The sequence below is a fragment of the Monodelphis domestica genome, chromosome 1, assembly GCF_027887165.1.
Source record: "Monodelphis domestica isolate mMonDom1 chromosome 1, mMonDom1.pri, whole genome shotgun sequence".
Classification (NCBI taxonomy): Eukaryota; Metazoa; Chordata; class Mammalia; order Didelphimorphia; family Didelphidae; genus Monodelphis; species Monodelphis domestica.
The window spans coordinates 613,926,933-613,951,467 of NC_077227.1; the positions used below are offsets into that span (position 1 = coordinate 613,926,933).

The 24,535-nt window shown below is 35.7% G+C and overlaps 1 protein-coding gene across 2 annotated transcripts in view; it reads left to right on the forward strand.

Annotated features, from left to right (window-relative positions):
• Positions 1 to 24,535, forward strand: part of DZANK1 (double zinc ribbon and ankyrin repeat domains 1) — a 146,670-nt gene that overhangs the window by 104,129 nt on the left and 18,006 nt on the right. For both annotated transcript variants that reach the window (XM_007476646.3, XM_007476645.3), the window contains exons 14-18: positions 7,311 to 7,414; positions 9,864 to 9,935; positions 15,498 to 15,594; positions 16,377 to 16,471; positions 23,375 to 23,446. In XM_007476646.3, the coding sequence (XP_007476708.2) occupies positions 7,311 to 7,414; positions 9,864 to 9,935; positions 15,498 to 15,594; positions 16,377 to 16,471; positions 23,375 to 23,446 (440 nt within the window). The remainder of the gene's footprint in view (positions 1 to 7,310; positions 7,415 to 9,863; positions 9,936 to 15,497; positions 15,595 to 16,376; positions 16,472 to 23,374; positions 23,447 to 24,535) is intronic.

Consider the following 24,535-nt stretch of genomic DNA (forward strand, 5'->3'; position numbering starts at 1 on the left):
AAGTAAAACTACTGAACTAATAAATAAGCTGGTATTTTGAAGGAAAAAAAAATAGATAAAGTATTGGTTAATTAAGAAAAAGAAGAGAGCCAAATTAACAATATCATGAATGAAAAGGGTGACCTCACCTCTAATGAAGAGGAAATAAAGGTAATTATTAAGAACTATTTTGCCCAATTATATGGCAATAAATATGGCAATCTAGGTGAAATGGATGAATATTTACAAAAATATAAATTGCCTAGATTAACAAAAGAGGAAATAGAATATTTAAATAATTCCATATCAGAAAAAGAAATTGAACACGCCATCAAAGAACTCCCTAAGAAAAAATCACCAGGGCCAGATGGATTCACAAGTGAATTCTATCAAACGTTTAAAAAACAATTAATCCCAATACTCTACAAACTATTTGATAAAAAGTACAAATATGGCACTTATTCCCAAGCTAGGAAGACCTATTTCCATATTATTTATTTGCACTAGGGTGATCATTTAGAGTCTGCATCCCCAGTCATATCCCCATCAACCCATTAGATCAATTGTTTTTCTTCTGTGTTTCTATTCCCACAGTTCTTCCTCTGAATATGGATGGTGTTCTCATAAGTCCCTTACAATTGTCCTGGATCATTGCATTACTGCTAGTAGAGAAGTCCATTACATTTGGTTGTACCACATTGTATCCGTCTCTGTGTTATGACAAGGAAATCACTTTAAAAGACTGATATATATTAATTTAAGGTCGCCAAGGAATTCAGCTATGTAATTCCTAAATGAAAACTCAAGTCAGCAGTCAATCTTTTATAGAGTTTAATTACAAACAGGAGGAAGAAAGGAATTAGAGACAGAGAGAGAGAAAGGGGAGAGAAGGGAATAGGGCTTAAATACCCCCTCTGTTTAGGCTGGGCCAAAAAGGCCCAAGCCCTTAGATAGCTGGGGCAAAGAAATGAGATCAGTCCCTATTACTCACGTGACCAAAATGGAGAAACAGTCTCAAAGGCCCCCACCTTCAGCTTCCTTCAAGAGCAAGCTTCTCAGAGCACACTCCAACCACTCAGACCAACTCCTCCACTCACCCCCCTGAGTCTTCAGACCCCTCTATCTTTAAGGAAACCATCCAAGTTCCCTCCCCTCAGTTCTCACATCTACCAATCACTGCCCATCAATTTCCCTGTGCCAATGGAGGCTCTAGCTTAACCCAGGACCGCCCAGAGCTCTCTGGCTTTGCTGCACATGTCTGTTGAAGGTCATATTCTCAAATAATTAAATCTTTGATCCTTTGCTACAGCCCTTCCTAAATCCTGTTAACCTGAGTAGGGTAGAGATTGGAATAATTAAATTTTGATCTATGCTGCAGCCCTTCCTCAATCCTGTTAGGACTGAGTAGGGTGGAGATTGATTCCAAGTATCTCCATTGTATCAATTCTAAAATCAATCATGACTCAAAGAAATTCCTGTTCTATGCTTAAGCATAGGTCAAAGTCCTTTCCATTGTTCAGCAAAAGGTTTCTGTCCTAAAGTAATCTTAAGAAGGGAGGAGGAGGAACCTCCCATGCCAATGGGGTTCCCATTCCAATAGACTATCAGTAAGAAATTTTCCAAGTATGAAATTTCCCAATAGTGAAATTTCCAACATTTATAAGTCTAAGGAATTTTAAGGTTTACAATCCCCCCTGATGATCATTGGGAGACTAGTCTCCCCATTGATCATTTAACATAATCATTTTGTAGTTCTAAATTCACTTCTAACTAAAGATATACACAATATTCAATTTTCTAAGAGAAATTAGAATAGTGAGAAAGGAAATAGAAAAGAAAAGAAAGCAAAACCAATGTTTTGCTAGGCGCATTGACAGAAAGCCAAATTAGGGGCAGTCCCTTTTGGCATAAATGTGTACAGTTACAATAAATGTTCAATCAAAAGTTCAGTCCAATCAATCACATCCAAAGTTCATTCTTGATCTTCTTGATGAAGTGTAGGTTTTCGGCATCTTTCTGCAACAGTTCATTCTCTGGATATAAAAGTTTCAAGCTTCTTTCTTGAAGATCTTTTCTCAAACAGAATCAAAATCTTTGAATTTTTTTATAAAAGTAAAATCTTAAACAAAATTCTTGGATTTTTATAAAAATACAATCTCAAACAAAAAAAAATTCAAAAATTCTTAGATTTTAAATTAAAATACAATCCCCCCTGAAGTAAGTATTTTAAAAAAAAAATCAAGTTTAGCTCAGAATGCAATGTTCAGTTATGGGGGTGTATGTGTCAATTATCAAAAGAATAGAAAAATAATCAAAAACATAAGAAAAATTCAAAATAGACCTTGTATAGGTCCAGTTTAAAGTAATTTCTATCCCAAAAGTATGTAGGACAGAATGCAGTAATATTTCACTAAGCCATTTGTAGCCAAGACTACAGGAAGTTGCCATAATATAAGAAGAAAAGAATTAGAATTCTATTTTGATGGGGAAATGTCATTCCCTTGTCTGATTTTTCCTCAGGGATATAGGGAGCCAGCATGATAGTCAAGCTTTGTACTTGTTTGAGTACTTCAAAAAGAGTGTAGATACAAGGAAGTCCTACGACTTAAACATAAGTTAAGCGTCGCAACCTTGAGTCTCACTTTAATATTTCTTGTGTGCTCTATTGGCACTATTCAGGTTTAGTCTGTGCTCCTTGTTTTTATCCCTTTTCCTGGAATCCCAATGGTGAAATTTCCAACATTTATAAGTCTAAGGAATTTTAAGGTTTACAGTGTACAATGTTCTCCTGGTTCTGCTCCTTTCACTCTGCATCAGTTCCTGGAGGTCATTCCAGTTCACATGGAATTCTTCCAGTTCATTATTCCTTTGAGCACAATAGTATTTCATCACTAACAGATACCACAATTTGTTCAGCCATTCCCCAATTGAAGGGCATCCCCTCGTTTTCCAATTTTTTGCCACCACAACGAGTATGGCTATAAATATTTTTGTACAAGTCTTTTCCCCTATGATCTCTTTGGGGTGTAAACCCAGTAGTGGTATGGCTGGATCAAAGGGCAGACAGTTTTTAAAGGCCTTTGGACATAGTTCCAAATTGCTATCCAGAATGGTTGGATCAATTCACAACTCCACCAGCAATGCATTAATGTCCCAATTTTGCCACATCCCCTCCAACATTCATTATTTTCCTTTACTGTCATGTTAGCCAATCTGCTAAGTGTGAGGTTGTTTTGATCTGCATTTCTCTAATTAAAGAGATTTAGAATGCTTTTTCATGTGCTTATTGATAGTTTTGATTTCTTTATCTGAAAATTGTCTTTTTCATATCTACAGTTTTTTTTAAAAAATAAACATTTTCAATCAAAAGTCTTCTGTCCCTTTTTGCTTCTCAATTGAGAAAAAAAGGGAAAAAGAAAACTATCTTATTAAAACATATTGTCAGGGGGCAGCTGGGTAGCTCAGTGGATTGAGAGCCAGGCCTAGAGATGGGAGGTCCTAGGTTCAAATCTGGCCTCAGACACTTCCCAGTTGTGTGACCCTGGGCAAGTCACTTGACCCCCATTGCCTAGCCCTTACCACTCTTCTGCCAATACACAGTATTGACTCCAAGACGGAAGGTAAGAGTTAAAAAAAAAAAACATATTGTCAAATAAACAAACATATATGTGTATATATATATATATATTTTTATATATATATATATTTCCATCTGCACTTTGAGTCTATTGCCTCTCTATTAGGAGGTGAGTACAATGTTTCATTATGAGACTTTGGGTGGTATAATGGACCAAATTTTAATCTTGCCTCAGACCCTTTAGCTGAATGATGCTAGGCTTCATTTACCCTTGTTTGCTTCAATTTTGTCAACTTTAAAAATGAGAGTAGCAATAGCACGTAATTGTCAGAGTTGTTGGGAGATTCAAATAAGATATATAGCAATATATCTTATAGCAATATAGCAAACTGCTTCACCCACTGTATGACACAAAACAGGCTCGTAAGAAATATTTTGTTCTGTTGCATTGATCAGTCTTTTCATGGTTGTCTAAAATATTGTCACTGTATATAAACTGTTCTACTTCTGCTCATTTCACTCTATTTCAGATCATAAAAGTTTTCCCAGATTTCTGTGAAACTACCCCTTCATCTTTTTTTACAGCACAGTAGTATCCTACTATATTTAGATATAGTACATATAATAATTATACATATATTATAAATATAGTATATATAATAATTATAAATATATATAGTAGCATATATAATTGGTAGGTACCCCTTTCAGTTTTTAATTCTTTGCACAGCAGAACTACTATAAATATTTTCAGACATCCTCAGATTTTATCTTAACACTACTCCATCAATCTATCCTCTCTATTATTTACTCCCTTTCTTCTCCTCTTTCCCTTCCCACTATTTCCCTGTTAAATGAAATGTATTTTTGGACCCAAATGTATATTTTTTCCTCTCCTTTGATCAATTCAGATGAGAATGAAATTCAAGTATCAGCTGCTTCCTTCACCATTTTCTCCTTATTATAGACTTCTACTTGTATGTCCCAGTTAGACAAGATAATCTTCATCTTTTTCCTCTTTTTCCTCCCCTCGTGTGTTCCTGTTCCTCTCTTTTCATTCTTCTTTAAAAAAAAAAAACAATATATTTGATTGATTCCTAGTTTTCTGTCTAATTAGATTCCCACTATGACTCCAGATGATAGGCTTCCAAAGGAGACACATTTATCAACTTTCCATATTAGAATGAAAATACTTTATTCTTGTTGAATCTCTTATGATTGCTCATTCAGTTTTACCTTATGTTTCTTGATTCTTATGCTTGTACTTCGAAGTTACTTTGCAGCTCTGGTCTTTTCATCAGAAATGCTTGAAAGTGCTCTATTCCATTAAAAATCCATTTTTTCCCCTGTAGAATTATATTCCATTACATTTTTTAAAATAGTAAAATTTTCTTGGATTTTGGCCTATCCTCTTTACATAAACCTTTAACTTGCTAAAGAAAAAGTTCAAATTTCTGGATGATTAAAACAGCTTTATCAAGTAAAATATACCCAAGTCCCAGAAGGCAAAACTTTTAAGAGAGAACTTATTTCATATGCTAATGTAAATGAAAAAAATTTTAATTACCTCTTCCTCAAAAACTAATAACACTTGAGGGCAACTGGGTGGCTCAGTGGATTGAGAGCCTGGCCTAAAAAAGGACCTAGGAGTTCCTGGGTTCAAATCTGGCCTCAGACACTTCCCAGCTGTGTGACCTTGGACAAGTCACTTAACCTCCATTGCCTAGCCTTTACCGTTCTTCTGCCTCAGAACCATACATGGTATTGATTGTAAGATGGAAGGTAAGGGTTTAAAAAAAGGGGGGGGGGGTGTCTGTTGGTTTTTAAACCCCTACCTTCTGTGTTAGAATATAGATCAATCAATATTGCCCAGGGTCACATAGCTGGAAAGTGTCTGAGGCCAGATTTGAAACTAGGACCTCCCATCTCCAGGCCTAGTTCTTAATCCACTGAGCCACCCACCTGCCCCTGCGGGGGGGGGGGGGGGGGTTTAAAAAGTTCAGGGGAATGTTTGCAGCCCTGAGTTGCTGGTAGAATTATTTTTCCTTAAGAAAAAAGATGAGATAGAGCCCCAAGTCCTTTATTCTCTCGTTATCACTTGCCATTTGGTGATATATAGAATTAAATTCATTAAATGAAAAATTAGGGTGAAGAAGTCATTGAGGTAAGCAAAAACTAGGAACAACGTAGGTGCCAAATGGCTGAAAATAATTGTGTTATTTGAATGTAATGTTGAATAGGGTATTATTGTGTCATAAGAAACAACAGGGAAAGACAACAAAGCAGAGTGGATAATAATAATAGCTTTTATATACAGCTTTAAGATTTACAGAGCACTTTACAATGATTATCTCATTTGATCCTTTCAATAGCACTGGCAGATAGGTGCTATTGTTATCTCCATTTTACCTATGAGGAAAGGTGAGGCAAACAATGGTTAAGTGACTCGTCCAGAGTCACAAAGCTAGTAAGTGTCTGAGGCAGGATCTGAACTCAGGTATTTGGGATTCCAGATCTATCATTCTACTTCACTGAGCTGTCTGGGACAGCTTGCTGGCCTCTGATCAAGTCCTGCCTCAGATACATGATGATGTGCAGCTTCTCTGTGCTCCATACAGGGCCAGATGCAGATCTGTAGTCTCTCTGGAGCTCCTCATGCCAATGAAATCACAAGTGTGGATCCAGGCAAAAGAACAGATGAAGAGGGCAGAGACATTGATGCAGAATGGTCAATGCAAGCAGAGCCTAGAGAACAATATACAGTGATGGAAAGGCAAAGAGCACTTAGAGTATAGAATCATCCAATGACCAGCCTTGATTCCAGGGAGCTGATGGTGAAGCTTATTGCACCTCTCTTCTCATGACAGAGAGGTAGTAGACTCCAGGCACTGATGAATGAGGCAGATCCTGTCAGACAGGATGAGTATGTCTGTTTTGCCTTATTTGTTGTACTCTTTTTGTTAGAGGAAAAAGTGCAAAGGAGTGGTTTTGAGGAATGACAGTGATGGTAAAAATATATACAAAATGTTTATTGAAAAAAGCTTCCAATGCTATCCCTATGTCTATCTAACTGAAATTAATAGTTTGGCAATTTTCTAGAATATTTGCTCTGATTCACACTATGTACCTGGATACAGTATTTACATTAAGATAATCATCACTATCATTATTATTGCTGTTATGACTTCAATTATAAAAAGATAAAATGGTTTTCTAGGAAATTTATTAATTATATTACCCCAGCAATGCTGTTGCTAAGTATGGAATCCAAAGAGATTTGCCAACTCAAACTACCAAGGAAAGTTGGATGTCCGTCTTCCCCCTTCCCCTCAGATCTGGAAGTCATTTTGAGATATGTTGGGCTGCTATTGGAAAAGCAGCTTGAGATCTTGGGGAAAAAAAATAGATTGGGAACTTTTTAAAACCTCGTTTTTAATTTTATTTTTGCTACTAATTAGCTATGTGGCAATGAGCAAACCATTTAACTCCCTGGTCATTAGTTTTCTTATCTATAAAATGAGAGGATTGGAATAGTTGATCTCTATGACTTAAGAGTCTGTGATTATGATTCCATGACACTATAACACCAATTTCAAAAGACACACAAAAAAATGTTCAAATCTTTAAAAACAAAGCATAAATCTTGAATAAGAAAATTTACATTAAAACTAGTCATTTTCTCTTATTGGTCCTATATAACAACAGAAGAATTATCAAGGTGACTGATTGCTTTAATTGTTCCTTTTTCTTCCAGGATATTGGAGGAAACAGCTGGATCACATTTTTGCTCATCTCAGAAGTTATGCCCAGAACAACCCTAACTTCAGGATATTAATTGGAGAACCAAAGATGGGAAAGGTAAAAAAAAACAAAGTATAAATACATGGCTAAAAGGGGCTAGACAACTTTCTTCAATGCTTCTAGGTCCAATTGGCCTAAATAATGGTCACTTCTAGGTAACTTTTTCATAGTTTTCCTAGAAGCATGATAACATGAGTAACTGTCATAATTGGTTATCTTGGAAAGAATGAAGAGAAGAATTTTTCCTACAATGTTTTAACTCTCAGCATTTTTATACCCTATAAACCTATCCAATGAAAGCACAAACAATCCACGAGTCATGAACTATCCAACTCTGCTAAAATCTATTCCAATTTGGCTGAAGAATTTATTGCTTTTGTTTTTTTCAGGCAGGGTGAAGATGTTAACAGTTGATTTAATCTGAGCCTTAGAAAATTCAAACTGCAGCTGTAGTGCTTCATGATATAATCATGTCAGAACATTTCAACAGAGCAAGGTTAGGCAGGCTGAGAACTGGCCAAAAACAAAAACAAAACAAAACAAAAAGTCAAGAGTTGCTGAAAATGATCATGATGACTCAGAAAAGAGAGCCCTTCCCTCTGAGTCAGTATAGAATCCAATATAAGGACAAGACCAATAACTTCAGGTTCCAACACTTACTTGTCCAGCCTTGTTGCCCAAAGACAGTGAATTATTTAATAGTAAGCATTTGCATTATTCAAGAGGCAATGTAGGTGGAGCTAAAGCTTGAGGCATAAGTCCTGTCTCCTTGTGTATTGCTATTTTACACTCATAGATGAGCTTCCTCACCTAGTTCTCTAAACCTGTGAAATTATAGGTCTAGACTTCTCTGGACCCTACCTCAAAAAAAGTGCATTACTGGAATGTATTTTCCTTTTTTTTTTCCTAAACCCTTACTTTCTGTCTTAGAATTAATACTAAGTATTAGTTATAAGGCAGATGAGCAGTAAGGGCTAGGCAATTGGGATTAAGTGACTTGCCTAGGATCACGTAGCTAGAAAGTATCTAAGACTAGATTTGAACCAAGGACCTCCTATTTCTAGGCCTGGTTCTCCATTCACTGAGTCACCTCACTGCTTCTAGAATGTATTATTTTTGATAGCAAGGATAGTTTCAATTTTGTCTTTGTATCTTCAGGATACAAATTATGTATACAGTAACTTTAAATATAGCTGGAATATAATTAATATTGGTTAAATTGAATTTAGTAATACCATCAAATTTGATGAAGTATTGAACTAATTAATGAAAATGTTCTTTTCCTAGCCTTTAAAGGGAAAATTCTGCCCAGAAAAAAAGTATTTTATATATAAGAAATAAAACTTAAATTACAGACCAGCCTTCCATTTGTCCAGGAAACTAGAAAACCAAAGGTAGCTGTTTCCTGCATTAAAGTGTAGACAGCACTTAAAAGCCACAGCTTTACCTTGGTATACTGTGAAAGAGAGTAAAATCATCTTTAGGCTCCTCTAAGAGCTTATAAAGAGAAGATATTGCTAAAATAATATAAAAGAAAAACTTACTACACAGAAGTTATTGCTGAGACTGAATTGAGCTTATAGACAGCTAATTTCATTGTAGAATAGGTTCTTACTACATGCCCAATCTTAGACAGGTCAGTTAACCTCCTTGGGCTTCATTTCTTCATCTGGTCAAAGAAGTTTGGATTAGTTGATCTCTTAAATTCCTTTTAGCTCTAAATCTTTCAAGTTCCTATGGCCTAACTTGTTAACTTTAGATAAGGGCCAGTGAGTTTCTGAGCACCTTTTCAAAAGTTGCTTTGTGAATTCTAAGTCTAAATTCTAAGAGAAGAGCTATATTTAGTTCACTTCTATGACAGAATAGGAGGATATCACAACTATTTTATATATTATTTTGTTCAGTCATTTTTCAGACTACAGTGCATGGAATCTTTTCATCTCATGGCCCCAGGGTGCCTCTATTGAGCTGCTTATTGCTGCTCTCTTCGAGGCTTAACTTTCAGGTCACCCAAGCCATCTTAGCTAGTGAATACTATTAAAGTATAGTGTCAAGAATCTTGCAGTTCTTTAGTTGTAACCATTATACCCAAGTAACAAAAAGCAAACTGGGTGCTCCCAAAATAACATGAGGTCTTCCCTTTTAGACCCTGTGTCTGAGATATCAAAGCTCTCTGTTAGAAACTCTTTGATATTCCCAAAATCCTCTCTGCTTAACACAAAAAGAACTCTGAACCAAGCAAAAGATTAAAAAGCAAAAGTACTGTTTTCCATTCACCTTTATTATACATATCTGTCATCAATAAAACCCAATTTCCCTAGTGTTTCAGTTTGGTCAGAGAAAACCCTCAGTTTCCAATCAAGTATTCTAATGTTTTTAGGGGTTAAACAAAGGATCCACAGGCAGATCAAACATATAGCTCAAAGTCCCTGATTTTCTAGTTTGTTTTTCAGACCAATGAGACTCAAACAGTTGTGATCATTTCCTTTATGTGTGTTTTTAATAGCTTCTCATAGCTACAGTCCATGAAGATGGTTATACAGTCAGTATCAGGCTGAATTTCATGCAAATCACAAAGGTGAGTGGGAAAAAAATCAGATTATAAATATTTTTTCCTCAATTAATGAAAAAACTATTTTTAACCTCTTTTTTAAAGTTTGAACCAAATTCTCACCCTCCCTTCCTTTTTCTTCTTTCTCCTCCTTGAGATAACAATCAATCTGATATAGATTTTACATGTGTAATGTGTAAAACATCTTTCCATATTAGTCATTTTATGAAAGAGAACTCAAACAAACAAAAGAAAAGTGAAATAAATAAAATTATATGTGGTATGTCTTGGTCTGCATTCAGACTCCATCAGTTCTTTCTCAAAATGTGAATGGCATTTTTCTTCATGAGTCCTTGAAGATTTTCTTAGGTCACTATATTGCTAGGAATAGCTAAGTCATTCATAAATGTTCATCATTCAGTATCATTATTACTGTGTACAATGTTCTCTTGGTTCTGCTCTCTTTGAATCAATTCATATAGGTCTTTCCAGATTTTCTTAAACCATTCTCATTATTTCTTATAACACAGTAGTATTTAATTACAGTCATATACCACAACTTGTTCAGGCATTCCCCAATTGATGCACAGGGAATCTATTTAGTTCATTTTTTCTGAATTAATAATATAGAAAAATGCTTCCATTAGGCCCTTAATACATTTTTGAGATTCACAATAGGCAACCTACTTAATAGTATAGAATTAGAAAATAGACTAAATCTAAGAACTGAGTCTAAGGTAAAAGAATCTGACTAGTATAACACTTAAGGGGAAACAACCTAGAATCCCTTTTGATACTTTTTATATAAATATATTTTCATTTTATTTTTAATGCTAAAAGTTCTATACTTTATAATATATGGGATATTTTTCAATGTGGTAAATTAAGTTCAGAGGATATGATTTTCAGACTTTGCCTAGGTTATAAAAATGCCTCTGTTGAGGATAAAAGGAACCAAGTTGTGATGAGTAAAAAATATGATAACTTGTGGCCTATCACTATATTTCTGCCTTGTTGACCTCTTATGTTCTTTGGCTCATGTCACCAGGGAACATCAGAATTTGGCTTATATTTAGATCTCCACAATGAAAAAGGAAGACCCTTAGCTCCTATACAAGCAATCAGGTGGATCACTTAGGGATACATGGGTGAGTTATGAGGAATATGAATTAATTGGCAAGAGAAATAAAAAAATATTTTAAAAATCCAAATAAAAGAGAAAAATGAAATGTAGACTATCAAAGTCTTATGTGTAAAAATTCTAAGTAAAGGAAAATAAACCTATAACAGGTCCTTGAACCAGGGCCCAATTAAAGTGATTTAGGCAATTATGCATTTACCCAATTGATAGACAGGACTACAGAAAGGTTGCCACACTGAAAGACAGAAAAGGGACTAGATTATAGGAGCAAATGGGAGCCAGGATGGAGCCAGAATAATCGATGTCATGTACTTGATATTGACTGTGTGTTACAAGGAAGGTCCCGCATTTAACACATGTTAAACAGCCACAACCTCAAGTCTCACATATCACACATGATCAAATCCTTGTGTTCTTTGCACAGAATGTCATCAATCAACGTAGGATTGGTTTGGTCTCTTTGACCTTGTGCTCAATTGGCACTATGCAAGTAGCTTTGTGCTTCTTTGGCACGGCTCTTTTTGTATTCCCTTCTCCTGGAATCAGACAGAATCATTAAGTAAAGTCCCATAATTTTTTAAACAATGAGTTTATAGTCTAAAGCTTTTAGGGTATGCATTGACATTAGGGAAAATGTATTTTAAACTTATATTACTGCAAGATCAAAAAAGTTAAAGAAAATCTTCTCAGTACTCGTGACATGTGCTTCAAATACAAAAAGGCAAGAAAAAATAAAACTGAAATAGTAAGTTGCACATACAAGCAATAATAAAAAAGTTTTAAAAATAAAAAATATATAGCCTGCAATCAATGACACTGTGTCACCTAAGAAAAGGTACAAAGGTTTCTCATGCAAAAATTAGATCCATTTCCTTTTTAACTTGGCCATGACCCATGGTGTGAATGCAAATGATTTTTACAAAGTAACAGTTTTTTTTTTATAAAGAACAATAGTACAACAGGTAATGTACATTCAAGAAATATCAAAATCCCCAAAGTTATAATAGCCCATTTGATGACAACAGCAAACAAACCCCCTATCATTAGGATTCACATGAGTCTGCTGTGTGACATTTTAAAAAAAACCTTAGAAGCTAATGGGTACTTGTCACAAGTTTTTTAGGTGTAGTAATATTTCAACCTTGGCTGAAATTTTTTAAATTTCTATTACTTCCATCATTACAAAAATGTGGCAGGGGAATCTAGAAAAAAACAACCTCCTTACTGTTGATGTTGGGTCTAAAAAACATCACCAAGAATCTAGATCATTCTGGTGGAAGGGTAGAGTAAGCTCCTCTGGTATGAGACTATTATGTCCCATCCATTTATATATATATATATATAATATTGCACTTCACTTCAGCTACTAAAATGAACCCTTTACTCTTGTTACAAATAACTCAGAAGCAGGCAAAACGATCAGTCACAGTTGTTGAAACAAATCTAAAATTCATGTCTGAAGACCCCTTAAAATCAATTTGAGATATTTAGCTCATTTAATTTTCCAAAGGTTGTTAACTAGATTGATGGAGTCCATCTATCATCTATGTGACAATTAACAAAGCCAAATTTTTTTTAAAAAGCTGTTTTTATGGGCTTATATAATGATATTTTGTTCAGTATAGTTATAGGGGAAAGATAACAGAATATAACAGTAGTTAAAACAAAGTAGATTAAAATGATTCAGTGCAACAGAATAGTATTGATCAGATTAATATATGAACTTAAAACCAACCAAATTAAATTGTAAAGCAAACAATCAGCAAAATACAATAAGATAGAGACTTTTATAAAATAATGGAGTCAAAAAGGCTTAAAAATTTCACCTCCAAACTCTTTAAAGTTCTTTTCTCTATTCAGATTCCTTTTGTCAGAGCTCTGGTAGCTCCCATAGTGAGAGAGAACATGGTTTTGAGGAATCTCAAACTAGATGAATCTTAGAGCCTGGGCAGGCCCAAATGGCAAAGGGATGTAAGGAGATGAATTTCTCCCCTGAATCTCAGGCAAGATAATTGAAAGGATCAGTGCACTCAGGAATGATAGAAAGAAAAAAATATCCTAAAACTCAAAGCTGTTTGAAATAGGCAAGGTACTGTTCTTTCATAGAGTATGCCATGCTTGCAATTTTTACTTCCTTCCCCATCCCCAAGGTAAAACACTAGGGAGAAGTTTGTTTCCTCTGCCACATGGACAGGGAGTTAGGAGGCTAATTGTTGTCTAAGGATAACACACCCTGATTTTTACCAGCTGCCTGGAGAGTGGCTCCAAGGACTCCTAGCTTCTCAGAAGCAGCAATCAGCAGACCAGCAGGATCTGCAACAGCAGTCAGGGTAGGAATAGGGGTCCAGAGGTGATCAGGAGATCAGAAGGAGGTTCAGGAGTAGGAGCAGGAACAGGTAGTATCAGCAGCAGCAATGCCAGTGGCAGCATCGAGGAACTGAGGAACATGGGCTCAAACCAAGAGTCCCTAGCTAAGTCCCTCAAACTAAAAACAGCAGGGCCAGTAGAGAGGGTGACCAGGCAAAAAGTAGGGAATAAAAAATAGCAGAAGTAGGGCAGCAGCTCCAAAGAGAGTTCAGAGTTCTCAAGGGGTGGGGGTGGGGTATAGTGGGTGAAAAGCCATGGTACGAGAAATGTGACTTAAAAAATTTATCTAAGCTATCTTTAAAAATTTAAGAGTTTTTTTCTCCAACTTCTGGTTGCCATCAATGTAAAAGTTAAAATTAATCTCAATAATAAAAATATTATATTTTAGGAGATTTATTAATGATCATTAGAAATAAAGGAATAAATTGGATACAAAATAAAAACCATGTGCCCATGGCCAGTTCAAAATCTTGCTTGCCACCACCATGCTTGCCAGCAGGAAGTAAAGAAAGCAAAAGTAGGACTACCCACTCAATTTATTCCCTGTCTACAGGAAGGACATAATGACAGGAAGTCAGTAGGCTCCTGGGAAATGTAGTTCTTTTTTTTAGGGTAACAGATTTTCAATTATACAATAGGTAAGTTCAGCCCATTCATATCTAATGTCAAAATATATACATTTGAAGTCTTCTATCATCTTGTAAATTTTGAATTATTGTTATTCATTGTTTTATTATCTCATCTCCCCTAATTTCTATGTTGGACTTTAAATATTTTGTTTTCTTTTAAATTGAATCAGAAAGTTGCTGTGGTTTTTAAACTCTTCCTTTCTATCTCAGAATGAATACTGTGAATTGATTCAAAGGCAGAAGAGTGGTAAGGGCTAGGCAATGGGGGTTAGATGATTTACCCAGGGTTATTCAGCTAGGAAGTGTCTGAAGCCAGATTTAAACCTAGGATTTCCTATCTCTAGGCCAGTCTCTTAATCTATCGAACCATCTAGCTGGCCCCCCTAGATTTTTAAATATTTTAAATATCAATATGTAACATTTTAACATAGTTATTTGAATTACTTTCCATTTGTTTTTGTCATTAAGATAATAAGCACTAAATTCTCTACTAGAGGTGATAAAATACAATCTAGTTGTAGGGGATTAGTTCTCCTTTCCCCCATGACATTGTCTCTACCCACATTTTTATATTGTATAGTTCTAACTATATAGAATCTAATTTACTCAGTGATTTTATACCATTCACCTTCACTTTCCTTAACATTCTACACCACCTAATTCTTTAAAATCTTTTTGTCTATTATTTCTAATGATATTGGTAATAATGTGTTTTGGTAATAGTGTTTATAGCTGTGGAGATTTGTTGGCAGATTGTGTCAGGTCCTTTATATCTGGAAATATTCTTCATCTATTTTAAAATATATTCCATTTACTATATGCTTTAACTCTGTCAATAATGGAGCTTGATACTTTCTTGCAATCATTATTGTTATCTTCTCCAAATTAGTATACAATATCTTTTTAAAATTTGATACCCTTCAGTTAGTTTGGAAGTTTCTATTATCATGAGTATCTGCTTTAGATTTTCTAGACTTTCTTTTTCCCTTTGGTATTATAATCTTAATTTTTGCTGAATTATTATGAATTAGCTTAACATTTGCTGAATATCGATACATACTCCATGTGTTTATATAAAAGCTCATTTTTTTATTAAGTTTTACTTTTGTGGTTTCTTTTTGTTTTAGACATTGCCTTTTTAAAAAGTTGAATTACAGGGGCAGCTGGAAGTTCAGTGGATTGAGAGCCAGGCCTAGAGATGAGGGGTCCTGGTTCAAATCTGGCCTCAGACACTTTCCCAACTGTGTGACCCTGGGCAAGTCACTTAACCTCCATTGCCTAGCCCTTACCACTCTTCTGCCTTGGAGCCAATGCATAGTATTGAATCCAATATGGAAGGTTAGGGTTAAAAAAAAAAAGTTGAATTAACTAGGAAGAATTATAGTGTATTCATTAAGAAAAAAAAATTTTTTAGATTACCTTTTAAAATGCATTATTTATGTCATTTGCCAGAATACTTCCGGCAACAAGCCAGTAAGTCACGACAGTCCTTTTCAAAGCACAGCAACAGAAATTCTAAATGGACAATACAGTAGCCCAATCTATGCAGGTGAGTTTTTTCTTAATGTTTTCAACAACTTGAGTACCCCATAAAGCTTGATAATGTCAACCAAGAACCTGAAAATAACATACCACCTTGACCACTCATTAAATAACTCCTAAATTAATACTCTTCTGCTTATTTGACATTTCATTGGAATTAATGATATACTAGCTGATATGCCCCAGAAACAGAATGAGGCTTTGGGGCTTGATAAAGATAGAACTTCATAAGGAAATTGTTGGGATTCTTCTTTTTTTTTTTAAACAATATTTTATTTGGTCATTTCAAAACATTATTCATTGGAGACAAAGATTATTTTCTTTTCCTCCCCCCCCCCCATAGCCAACGCACAATTCCACTGGGTTTTACATGTGTTCTTGATTCGAACCCATTGCCATGTTGTTAATATTTGCATTAGAGTGTTCATTTAGAGTCTCTCCTCAGACATGTCCCCTTAACCCCTGTAGTCAAGCAGTTGCTTTTCCTCAGTGTTTTTACTCCCACAGTTTGTCCTCTGCTTGTGAATAGTGTTTTTTCTTCTAGATCCCTGCAGATTGTTCAGAGTCATTGCATTGACACTAATGGAGAAGTTCATTACGTTCAATTGTACCACAGTGTATCAGTCTCTGTGTACAATGGGGATTCTTCTTATATGGTCAATAGAACACAAATTCTCCCATCTAATTTTTTTTTTATTCCCTGCCTTCAGACATATTGTCTAATCTGTCAGTGTACTACAGGAAGAAGAAAGCATGCCTCTGAATCTTAACTTTTATGTTCTTTTTTAGTCAATGAAAACAACCAAAAGACCTCAAACTCTACAAAGGACATAAAAAATAAAAGGAAGATAAGACCTTTTTCAGGAAAGGAAGACCTGCTTTCAGTATGTACAACCCTTGTTCTTTGTAATTGTCTTCTCTAGTACAGGGGACAACACTGAATTTTGAAGGAAATAAGGATTCTGAGAAGCAGAGTTAAGGATGGACTCCCTGTGTGTAGGGAAACAGCAATGTAGAGGAATGGAGGATGCTGAGTGCAAGGAATAGCAAGACCAGTTTGCCTGAACTTTATAGAGTATAAAAAGGAAGTAATGTAGTTAGAATAATGATTATAATAATAATATAATAGCAGGTTTTCATATAGCACTTTTAGGTTTGCAATAGGTATAATTTCCTTTAACCTCCACAACAACCCTGTGAGGTAGGTACTTTTATTATCCTTGTTTTATAGATGAGGAAAAGCTGATACCAAGGGAGGTTAAGTGGCTGTCCAAGGTCACACAGCCAAGAAGTGTCTGAGGCAAGATTTAGATGTGAGGTTTTCCTGAGTCTGAGACTGTCCCTCTCTCCATTTTGGCCTAGAGCTGCTTCAGTGCAGAGTAAGGCAATTTGGTAGATAGATTGTATCAATAATTAAACATTTATTATCAGCCTACAATATGCCAAGCACTGTCCTAAGCCCTAGAAGTTAAAAAAAGAGACAAAAGATAGTCCTGGATTTCAAGAAATTTATGATCTAACAAGGGATACTTAAACAAAGGCAAAGAAAGATGCTAAAATTAAAAATGGTTGGGAAAGGCTTCCCGTAGAAGGTGGGATTTAGGTGGGACTGGAAGAGAGGGTGGTCAGGAGTCAGAGCAAAGGAGGGAGAGCATTCCAGGCAAGGGGAACAGCCCAAATGCCCAGAGTTGAGAGCTGGAGTGTGTCCTGTTCATGAAACATCCAGGAGGCCAGTATTTCTGGATGGAAAAATGTATAAGAATAGATGAGTAGGAAAAGAAAATGATCTATGTCTTTAACGAATAATGCTTGGAAATGATCAAATAAAATATATTTAAAAACAAAAAAGAAAAAAAAAGAATAGATGAGTAGGAGGGGAGGGAACTAGGTTATGAAAGGCTTTGAATACCAAATAGAGTATGTTGTATTTGCTTCTGACAGTCAGATGGGCACAGGAAAATCTCTTTAGTCATTGATTAGAAAATGAATTTGAGTGGGGAGAGCTTTGAAGCAGACAAACTCACTAACAGGCTATTACAATAATCCAAGGGGCATATTCAAGCAACATTGCAAAGGTGAAATCAACAGGCCTTGGCAACAGATTGGAATATGGGGAAACAGGGGTGAAAGACAGTGAGGAGTCAGGAACAATACCTTTATTGTGAGTTGAGTGACTGGAAGGATGGTATTGTTTTTATACAGTAATAGGGAAGGGAGGAAGGGAAGAAGGTTTAAGGGAAAAGGTATTGAGTTCTGTTGTGGACATGTTGAGTTTAAGATGTCTACTGGACATCCAGTTCAAGAGGTCTAAAACACAGTTGGAGATGTAAGATTAGAGTCAATAAATATTTATTCTTTATTATTATGCTTTGAAAGGGAAATGGAATTAATATTTTTTCCTGGAGGCAATAGGAAGTCACTGATTAGCCTATCTAGCTGTCTTAGTGGTATGCCACCAAACAGAGTTTACATTTGATCCTAGAAATAATAGACAGCCATTGGTTATTCCCATAAAGTTGCATCAATGTATAAGAAGATTGGAAAGGAAGATTGTAAAAGGCTTTAAAAGTCAAAGTTTATGTTGTTCTGTTTCCATCTAGTTCTGCCTAATTGATCAGACTATTCTCTGTGCCTTCCTATGGTTTTTTTCTTATGGGTCCTGCTCCATTGACAATTCAGGAGAATTTGGGGGTGTAATATGATGATAAATGTTTGCTTTTAAAAATTATTTGTGTGAAGATTCTCAAGGCAAAAAGATACTGCACCTGAGTTTATTGCTGCCTTTATTAACAGCCTCCATGCTGTTACATGAACAAAATACTCCAACCATCAGGTATGGGCATTTTCTCTGGCTATCCTCCATACCTGAAACATTATTCCTCCTTATCTCTACTGTTTGACTATCCTGGTGTTCTTTAAGTCACAGTTAAATCTCACCCTCTACTGGAAGTCTTTCTTAACCCTTCTTAATTCTAGTTCCATCCCACTATGGAATTTCCTATTTACACTGAATATAGCTTGTTTGTATGTTGTCCTCTTGTTGTCTCCCACATTAGATTGGGTGCTCCTCAAGGGCAGGGACTGTCTTTTGCCTTTCACTTTATCCTCAGCACTTAGTTCAACATCTAGCACTTTATAGTTGGAGCTTAATAAATGTTATTGCTTATTGAAGACTGACAAAAGAAAGGCAGACATAGTTTGAGAGAAAAGAATCAGAAGGGAGATGTTAGATTTAAAATAGTTTTGAGTGTTAAATAGTTGTAGATAAGAGAGTGGGAGCCATAAACTGTGATAATTAAAATGTTTGGGAGCAAGGAAAATATATATATCAATTATGACCGCTGAAATATGTTTTCAACTGTGTCTTGGTTTTATATAAATATAAGATGGTCACCAGGGAATATATTCCTAATTTATGAATATGCCCAAGCCAACTGGGTTTTATGGAGAAATTTAATTTATAATACACTGATTAATCAATAGAAAAAGAGAGAAAGGAAGAAAGGAATAAGAATGAATAAATCAGTCAGTTGGTTTTATCACTCACCCAAGATCTCTCTAGGTAAGGCTTCTCATGCCAACCTCAGGCTTCACCTTCAAGAGAGCCTCCTTTCAAGAAATGTTTCCAGAGAATTCTCCTCCTTCAGAGCCAGCCTTCTCTCCTGGTCCTCCAACAGAGCAACCTCCTCAGTCCTCCTTCAGAGCCACCTCGCTCAGAGCAAAACCTCCTTCTAGCAAAACCTCTCAGAGCCAAAAACACTCTCCTCTCTGTCCTCAGACCCCGCTATCTTTAAGGAAACCATCTAAGTTCCCTCCCCTCAGTTCTCACATCTACCAATTACTGTCGATGTCTCTCCTGTGCCAATGGTGGCTCTAGTTTAACCCAGGACCGCCCAGAGGTCTGTGGCTTTGCACATGTCTGTTGAAGGTCATATTCTCAAATAATTAAATCTTGATCTTTGCTGCAGCCCTTCCTAAATCCTGTTACTCTAAGTAGGGTGGAGATTGCATTTTCCAAGACCTGGTTCTGTCATTCCAAGTATCTCCATTGTATCAATTCTAAAATCAATCATGACTCAAAGAACTTCCTGTTCTATGCTTAAGCATAGGTCAAAGTCCTTTCCATTGTTCAGCAAAAGGTTTCTGTCCTAAAGTAGTCTTAAGTAGGGAGGAGAAGGATCCTCCCATGCCAAGGGGTTTCACATTCCAATAGAGTTCTTACTATCAGTAGGAAATTTTTTCCAGTATGAGATTTCCCACTGGGGAAATTTCCAACATTCATAAGTCTAAGAAATTTTAAGGTTTATAGAGAAAAGATGGCAAGTAAATAAAAAGAAGTACAGCTGACCTCTCCTCCACAAAACTCCTTTAAATGGACCTATAAAATGCAACAGACTAAATTTTGATGGGAAAAATCATAGTGAAATAATGTGTCTAGCTCAGGTTGGCATAGAGAGATAAACAAAGAGATCTGTAGATTGGGAGGTCAGGGTTGAACCAGGAGTATTCTACTACCCAGGGAAAGGTGGTACATCAGAAAGAAGGTCTCAGACCCATAATGCACCCTTAGACTCATTCTGAAGTACTGCCAGAGGGAAATGTGTCAACTGGAAACTTTGTTGCCCATTAGCAACTCCAGGATCAGAGCTCCAGGATGGACTGAGAAGGGACCCCGAATTTGAGTAGTTTTCCCAGAGGGGGAGGTCCTGAACAGTGCACCATAAAAAGAAGTAGAGATGCCAACAATAGCAGTGTGAAGAGTCTCAGTTCCAGTATCTAGTATAGCCTGCAGAAGCATAACCAGAGCAGAATCCCCAGACCAAAGAAAAGCCTACAATTTTGTTACTCTGAACTAATAGAACTTTCCAGCTGGTGTATAGTGTTGGCATCTAGCACAGTAGTCCTCTGTTGCTCAGGACCAAATCCAGGTCAAGAACTTGCAGTACTTGAACTAGGGAGGCAGCGATCATACTTTGCCTTGGTTCAGTCCACTTTGGAAGCACGGAAAGTTTACAGGCTCCCAATCAACAAACAAATAATTCCTAGAATAATACAACACTAAATACCCCACAAAATAGCAATAGGACCAACCCAGATGTCTACTCCATAAGTATAGCAGAATGTAAGATAATTTTAGTGCTTTGACTTGAAATCTAAATAAGTGGTTGCCATGGGAAATTCCCGAATATGAAAAATACCCAAGCCAGCTGGGGATTTATGGAGATTTTAATTAATAAAGAGAGAAGGAATTAAGGTAAGAGGAGAGAGAGAGAGAGAGAGAGAGAGAGAGAGAGAGGGAGAGAGAGAGAGAATTAATTTAAACTGATCGTCAAAAACTGTAAAGATAATTTTACTGTTGTGACTTGAAATCTAGATTTAAATGGTCACCAAATAAAATTCCCAAGTCAGTCTGGAAATTATGGAGATTTTAATTAATAGAGAGAGAAGGAATTAAGGAAAGGAGAGAGAGAGAGAGAGAGAGAGAGAGAGAGAGAGAGAGAGAGAGAGAGAGAGGAAAAAGAGAGAATTAATTTAAACTGCTGTGGCTCAGACTTGGGCCAGGCAGTAGTTAAAGGCCTTGGACAAAATGGCCTCCCTGAGCCTAAAGGTAAGGGAGTCAGTTTTATCACTCACCATAAGACTGTCTCCAAGCAAGCTCTAGTCCTCCACTGAATCTCCTGAACTGAGTTCAGAATCCAATTCCACTCCCAACTCAATTGTCTCCTGACTTTTTACCCCTTCCTTTTAAAGAAATTTTCTCTTTATGTCACCTCCCCTAAATTTTCATGTCTACCAATCACAGTAGACACTTTTTTCCAGGACTGCCTATTCTTAGTTCTCACCTTCTTTGGTTTTCACCTTCTCTGGTTAGATTATATCTTCTGAGTACTTCACACCTCTTTGTTAAGCTTGCCTTTTGTAAGTTACTTGGCCTTTTTAGGTACTAATTTAACTTTTATAGGTACTTAATACCTTTTTGTATTATATCTAAAAATAGACCTAGCTTAACGTTCTAGCTTTACTATAAGGTATGAGTTAAAAGGTATGACTTTCATTGTTCAATCAGGAGTTTACAACTTTATCTTCTCATAAAGCACTGTCTGAGTAGGGTGAAGTAATTTTAAAATTCCCAATACATTCCTGATTCTTGTTAGACCAAGTATCTCCATTGTTACAATAAGGGAATAGCTAAACCAAATCTTCTAAAGAACAGTCTGAGTAGTTTTTAAGATTCACAAGAACCCAGTCCTAACATCAAATCTCTGGGAAAATGGGCAAACAAAAAAAGAATCCCACTAAAAGGGATTATTATGATAGCAGGGACACTTAAGACACAAACACTGAAAAGGATGATTCTAAAATATCTATATGCAAAGGCTCAGAGTAAAATATAGCTTGAGCACAAACTCAACTAGAATTCCTAAAAGAGATAAAGCAAGTTTTTAAAAACAGTTTAAAATTTTTTACAAACAAAACAAGAGCACTTGAGGAAACATTGGAAAAGAAAAGAGAACAATATTAGACAGAATTGGAAAGGAAATTAACAGCTTGGCCCAAGAGCTACAAAACCTTATCCATGCAAAAAACTCTGAAAATTAGAATGGACCAAATAGAAGCCAGTGACTCCATAAAGCAATAAGAATTATTAAAAATAAAGTCAAAAGACTAAAAAAAAACACTATATTGGGAAAAGAGAAAAAGAGAGAAAACTAGGGGAAAATTATCTCATATAAGGAGACACATAAGCAATACAGTGGAGGGGATGCTAGAGGGGGTGGCAGACAATATTTGAACCTTACTCAAAACAGAATTGGCACAAAGCAGCAATAACATCACCAAAGAAACTTATCTTACCATAAGGGAAGTAAGAGAGGGATGTGGGAGATAAGCCGGTGGAATGGACAAAAGGGAGGGTGAACTTAGGGAGGTAGTACTCAGAAATGAAAATATTTATGAAGAGGGAAAGGCTGAAAGGAGAGGAGTGAAGGATAAATGGAAAAAATGAGATGGAGGGAAACATATAAATGTATATGAATGAAGAGGAACTCACCCATAAAACAGAAGAAGATAGCAAAGTGAATTAAAAGCTAGAATCCTACATGCTGTTTACAAGAAACAAGCAGGGAGGCACAAAAAATGTAAAGATAAAGGGCTAGAGCAGAAACTATTATGCTTTAGCCAGAGTTAAAAAAGCAGAGGTAGCAATTATGCTCTCAGACAAAGCAAATGTGAAAATTGATTTAATTAAAAGAGATAAGGAAAGAAATTATATCTTGAAAAAAGGTACTATAGGTAATGAAGAAATATCAATATTAAACTTGTATACACCAAGTGGCATAGCATCCAAATTCCTAAAGAAGAAGTGATATGAATTATAAGAGGAAATAGGCAATAAAACTATATTAGTAGGAGACATTAATTTTCTTCTTTCCAAATTAAGCAAATCCAAACAAAAACCAAACAAGGAAATTAAGGAGGTATATAGAACTTTAGAAAAATTAGATTCGATAGACTTCTGGAGAAAACTGAATAAGAATAGAAAAGAATATACCTTTTTATCAGTAGTATGTGTTAACCTTTGTGCCACAAAAATGGATCATCTACTAGGCCATAAAAGCTTTAGAACCAAATGCAAAAAAAAAAGCACAAATATTAAATGCACCCTTTTTGGACTATAATGCTATAAAAAATATTTAAAATACTCACAAAGGGCAATAGAAAAAAAGGGATTGGAAATCTATAATTCAGAAGAGAATGCTTATAAATAATGTTCTATGTTTTTATAGCCTGAAAATAGACAGCTTCTGAAGGAAATAAAAGAAGGAAGAATCTTTGTGGTTGAACAAATGCTTGATGAAGTAAGTTTAATAAGAAAGTTCAGAACTGTCAAATATACGGCCTTGTGTCTATTTTTTCTGCTAATAATTTTTTCATTGTTTTAAGCCCAATGTGTAAAAGGCTGTTTTAATATGGATTTCAGCACTAGATTTAAAACTTTATGCTAAAAGCTACTACTTGAAGTTTTAATAGTATAGTGACAATATGCACAATTTTAGGAAATTTAACATATATATTTAAAAATAAATTTACCAATGGCTGTTTTTTAATATCACGTTCATTTGCCTATATACTCCCCATAGAAATTTCTTTTGTAACAAAGAAACAGAACCAACCAACAAAGCAAAATTGACTGGAAAAATTAGCTACATTATGCATATGTAGTTTCTTGCCTCTGATTGCTCATTGAAACAAATAAACATCCAATTGCTTTTTAGAATTTTTTTTTTTAACCCTTAGCTTCTGTCTTAGAATCAGTACTGTGTATTGGTTTTAAGGCAGAAGAGTGGTAAGGGCTGGGCAATGGGGTTCAAGTGACTTGCCCAGGGTCACACAGCTGGGAAGTGCCTGAGGCCAGATTTGAACCTAGGACCTCCCGCCTCTAGGCCTGACCCTCAATTCACTGAGCCACCCAGCTGTCCCCTTAGAATTGTTTTTCATTACATGACTTGGTTGTGTAATTATGTATTGGTTACGTAATTATATGACATGGTTGTTTTGTATATTAATCACTTCTGTTTCTTTGCTTCAAATGAATTCATACTGTCCTACACATCTATGAATTCCTCCTTTGTTTTTTCATAAGATATGGTAATGTTCTATTATTTTATATGACAGAATTTGTTCAGCCATTCCTGCATCAATGTTTTCCCAAGTTTTTTCTGCTAGGGGTTTGCTGTCACCAAAGTGCTGTTATGAGTGTTTTGTTATAGACAACATTTTTGTTTTTACCTCTTTGGGGTACATGTTGAGTGGTAGAACTTCTACCTGAAAATTTCTAATTCCAATCCAAGAGTTTCCAAATCCATACTTCCTAATCCAGTGACTTCAATACCTGCCCCGAGGGTTCTTACTTTTTGTTTTTATATTTTGTTTTTTCCTAATTATAT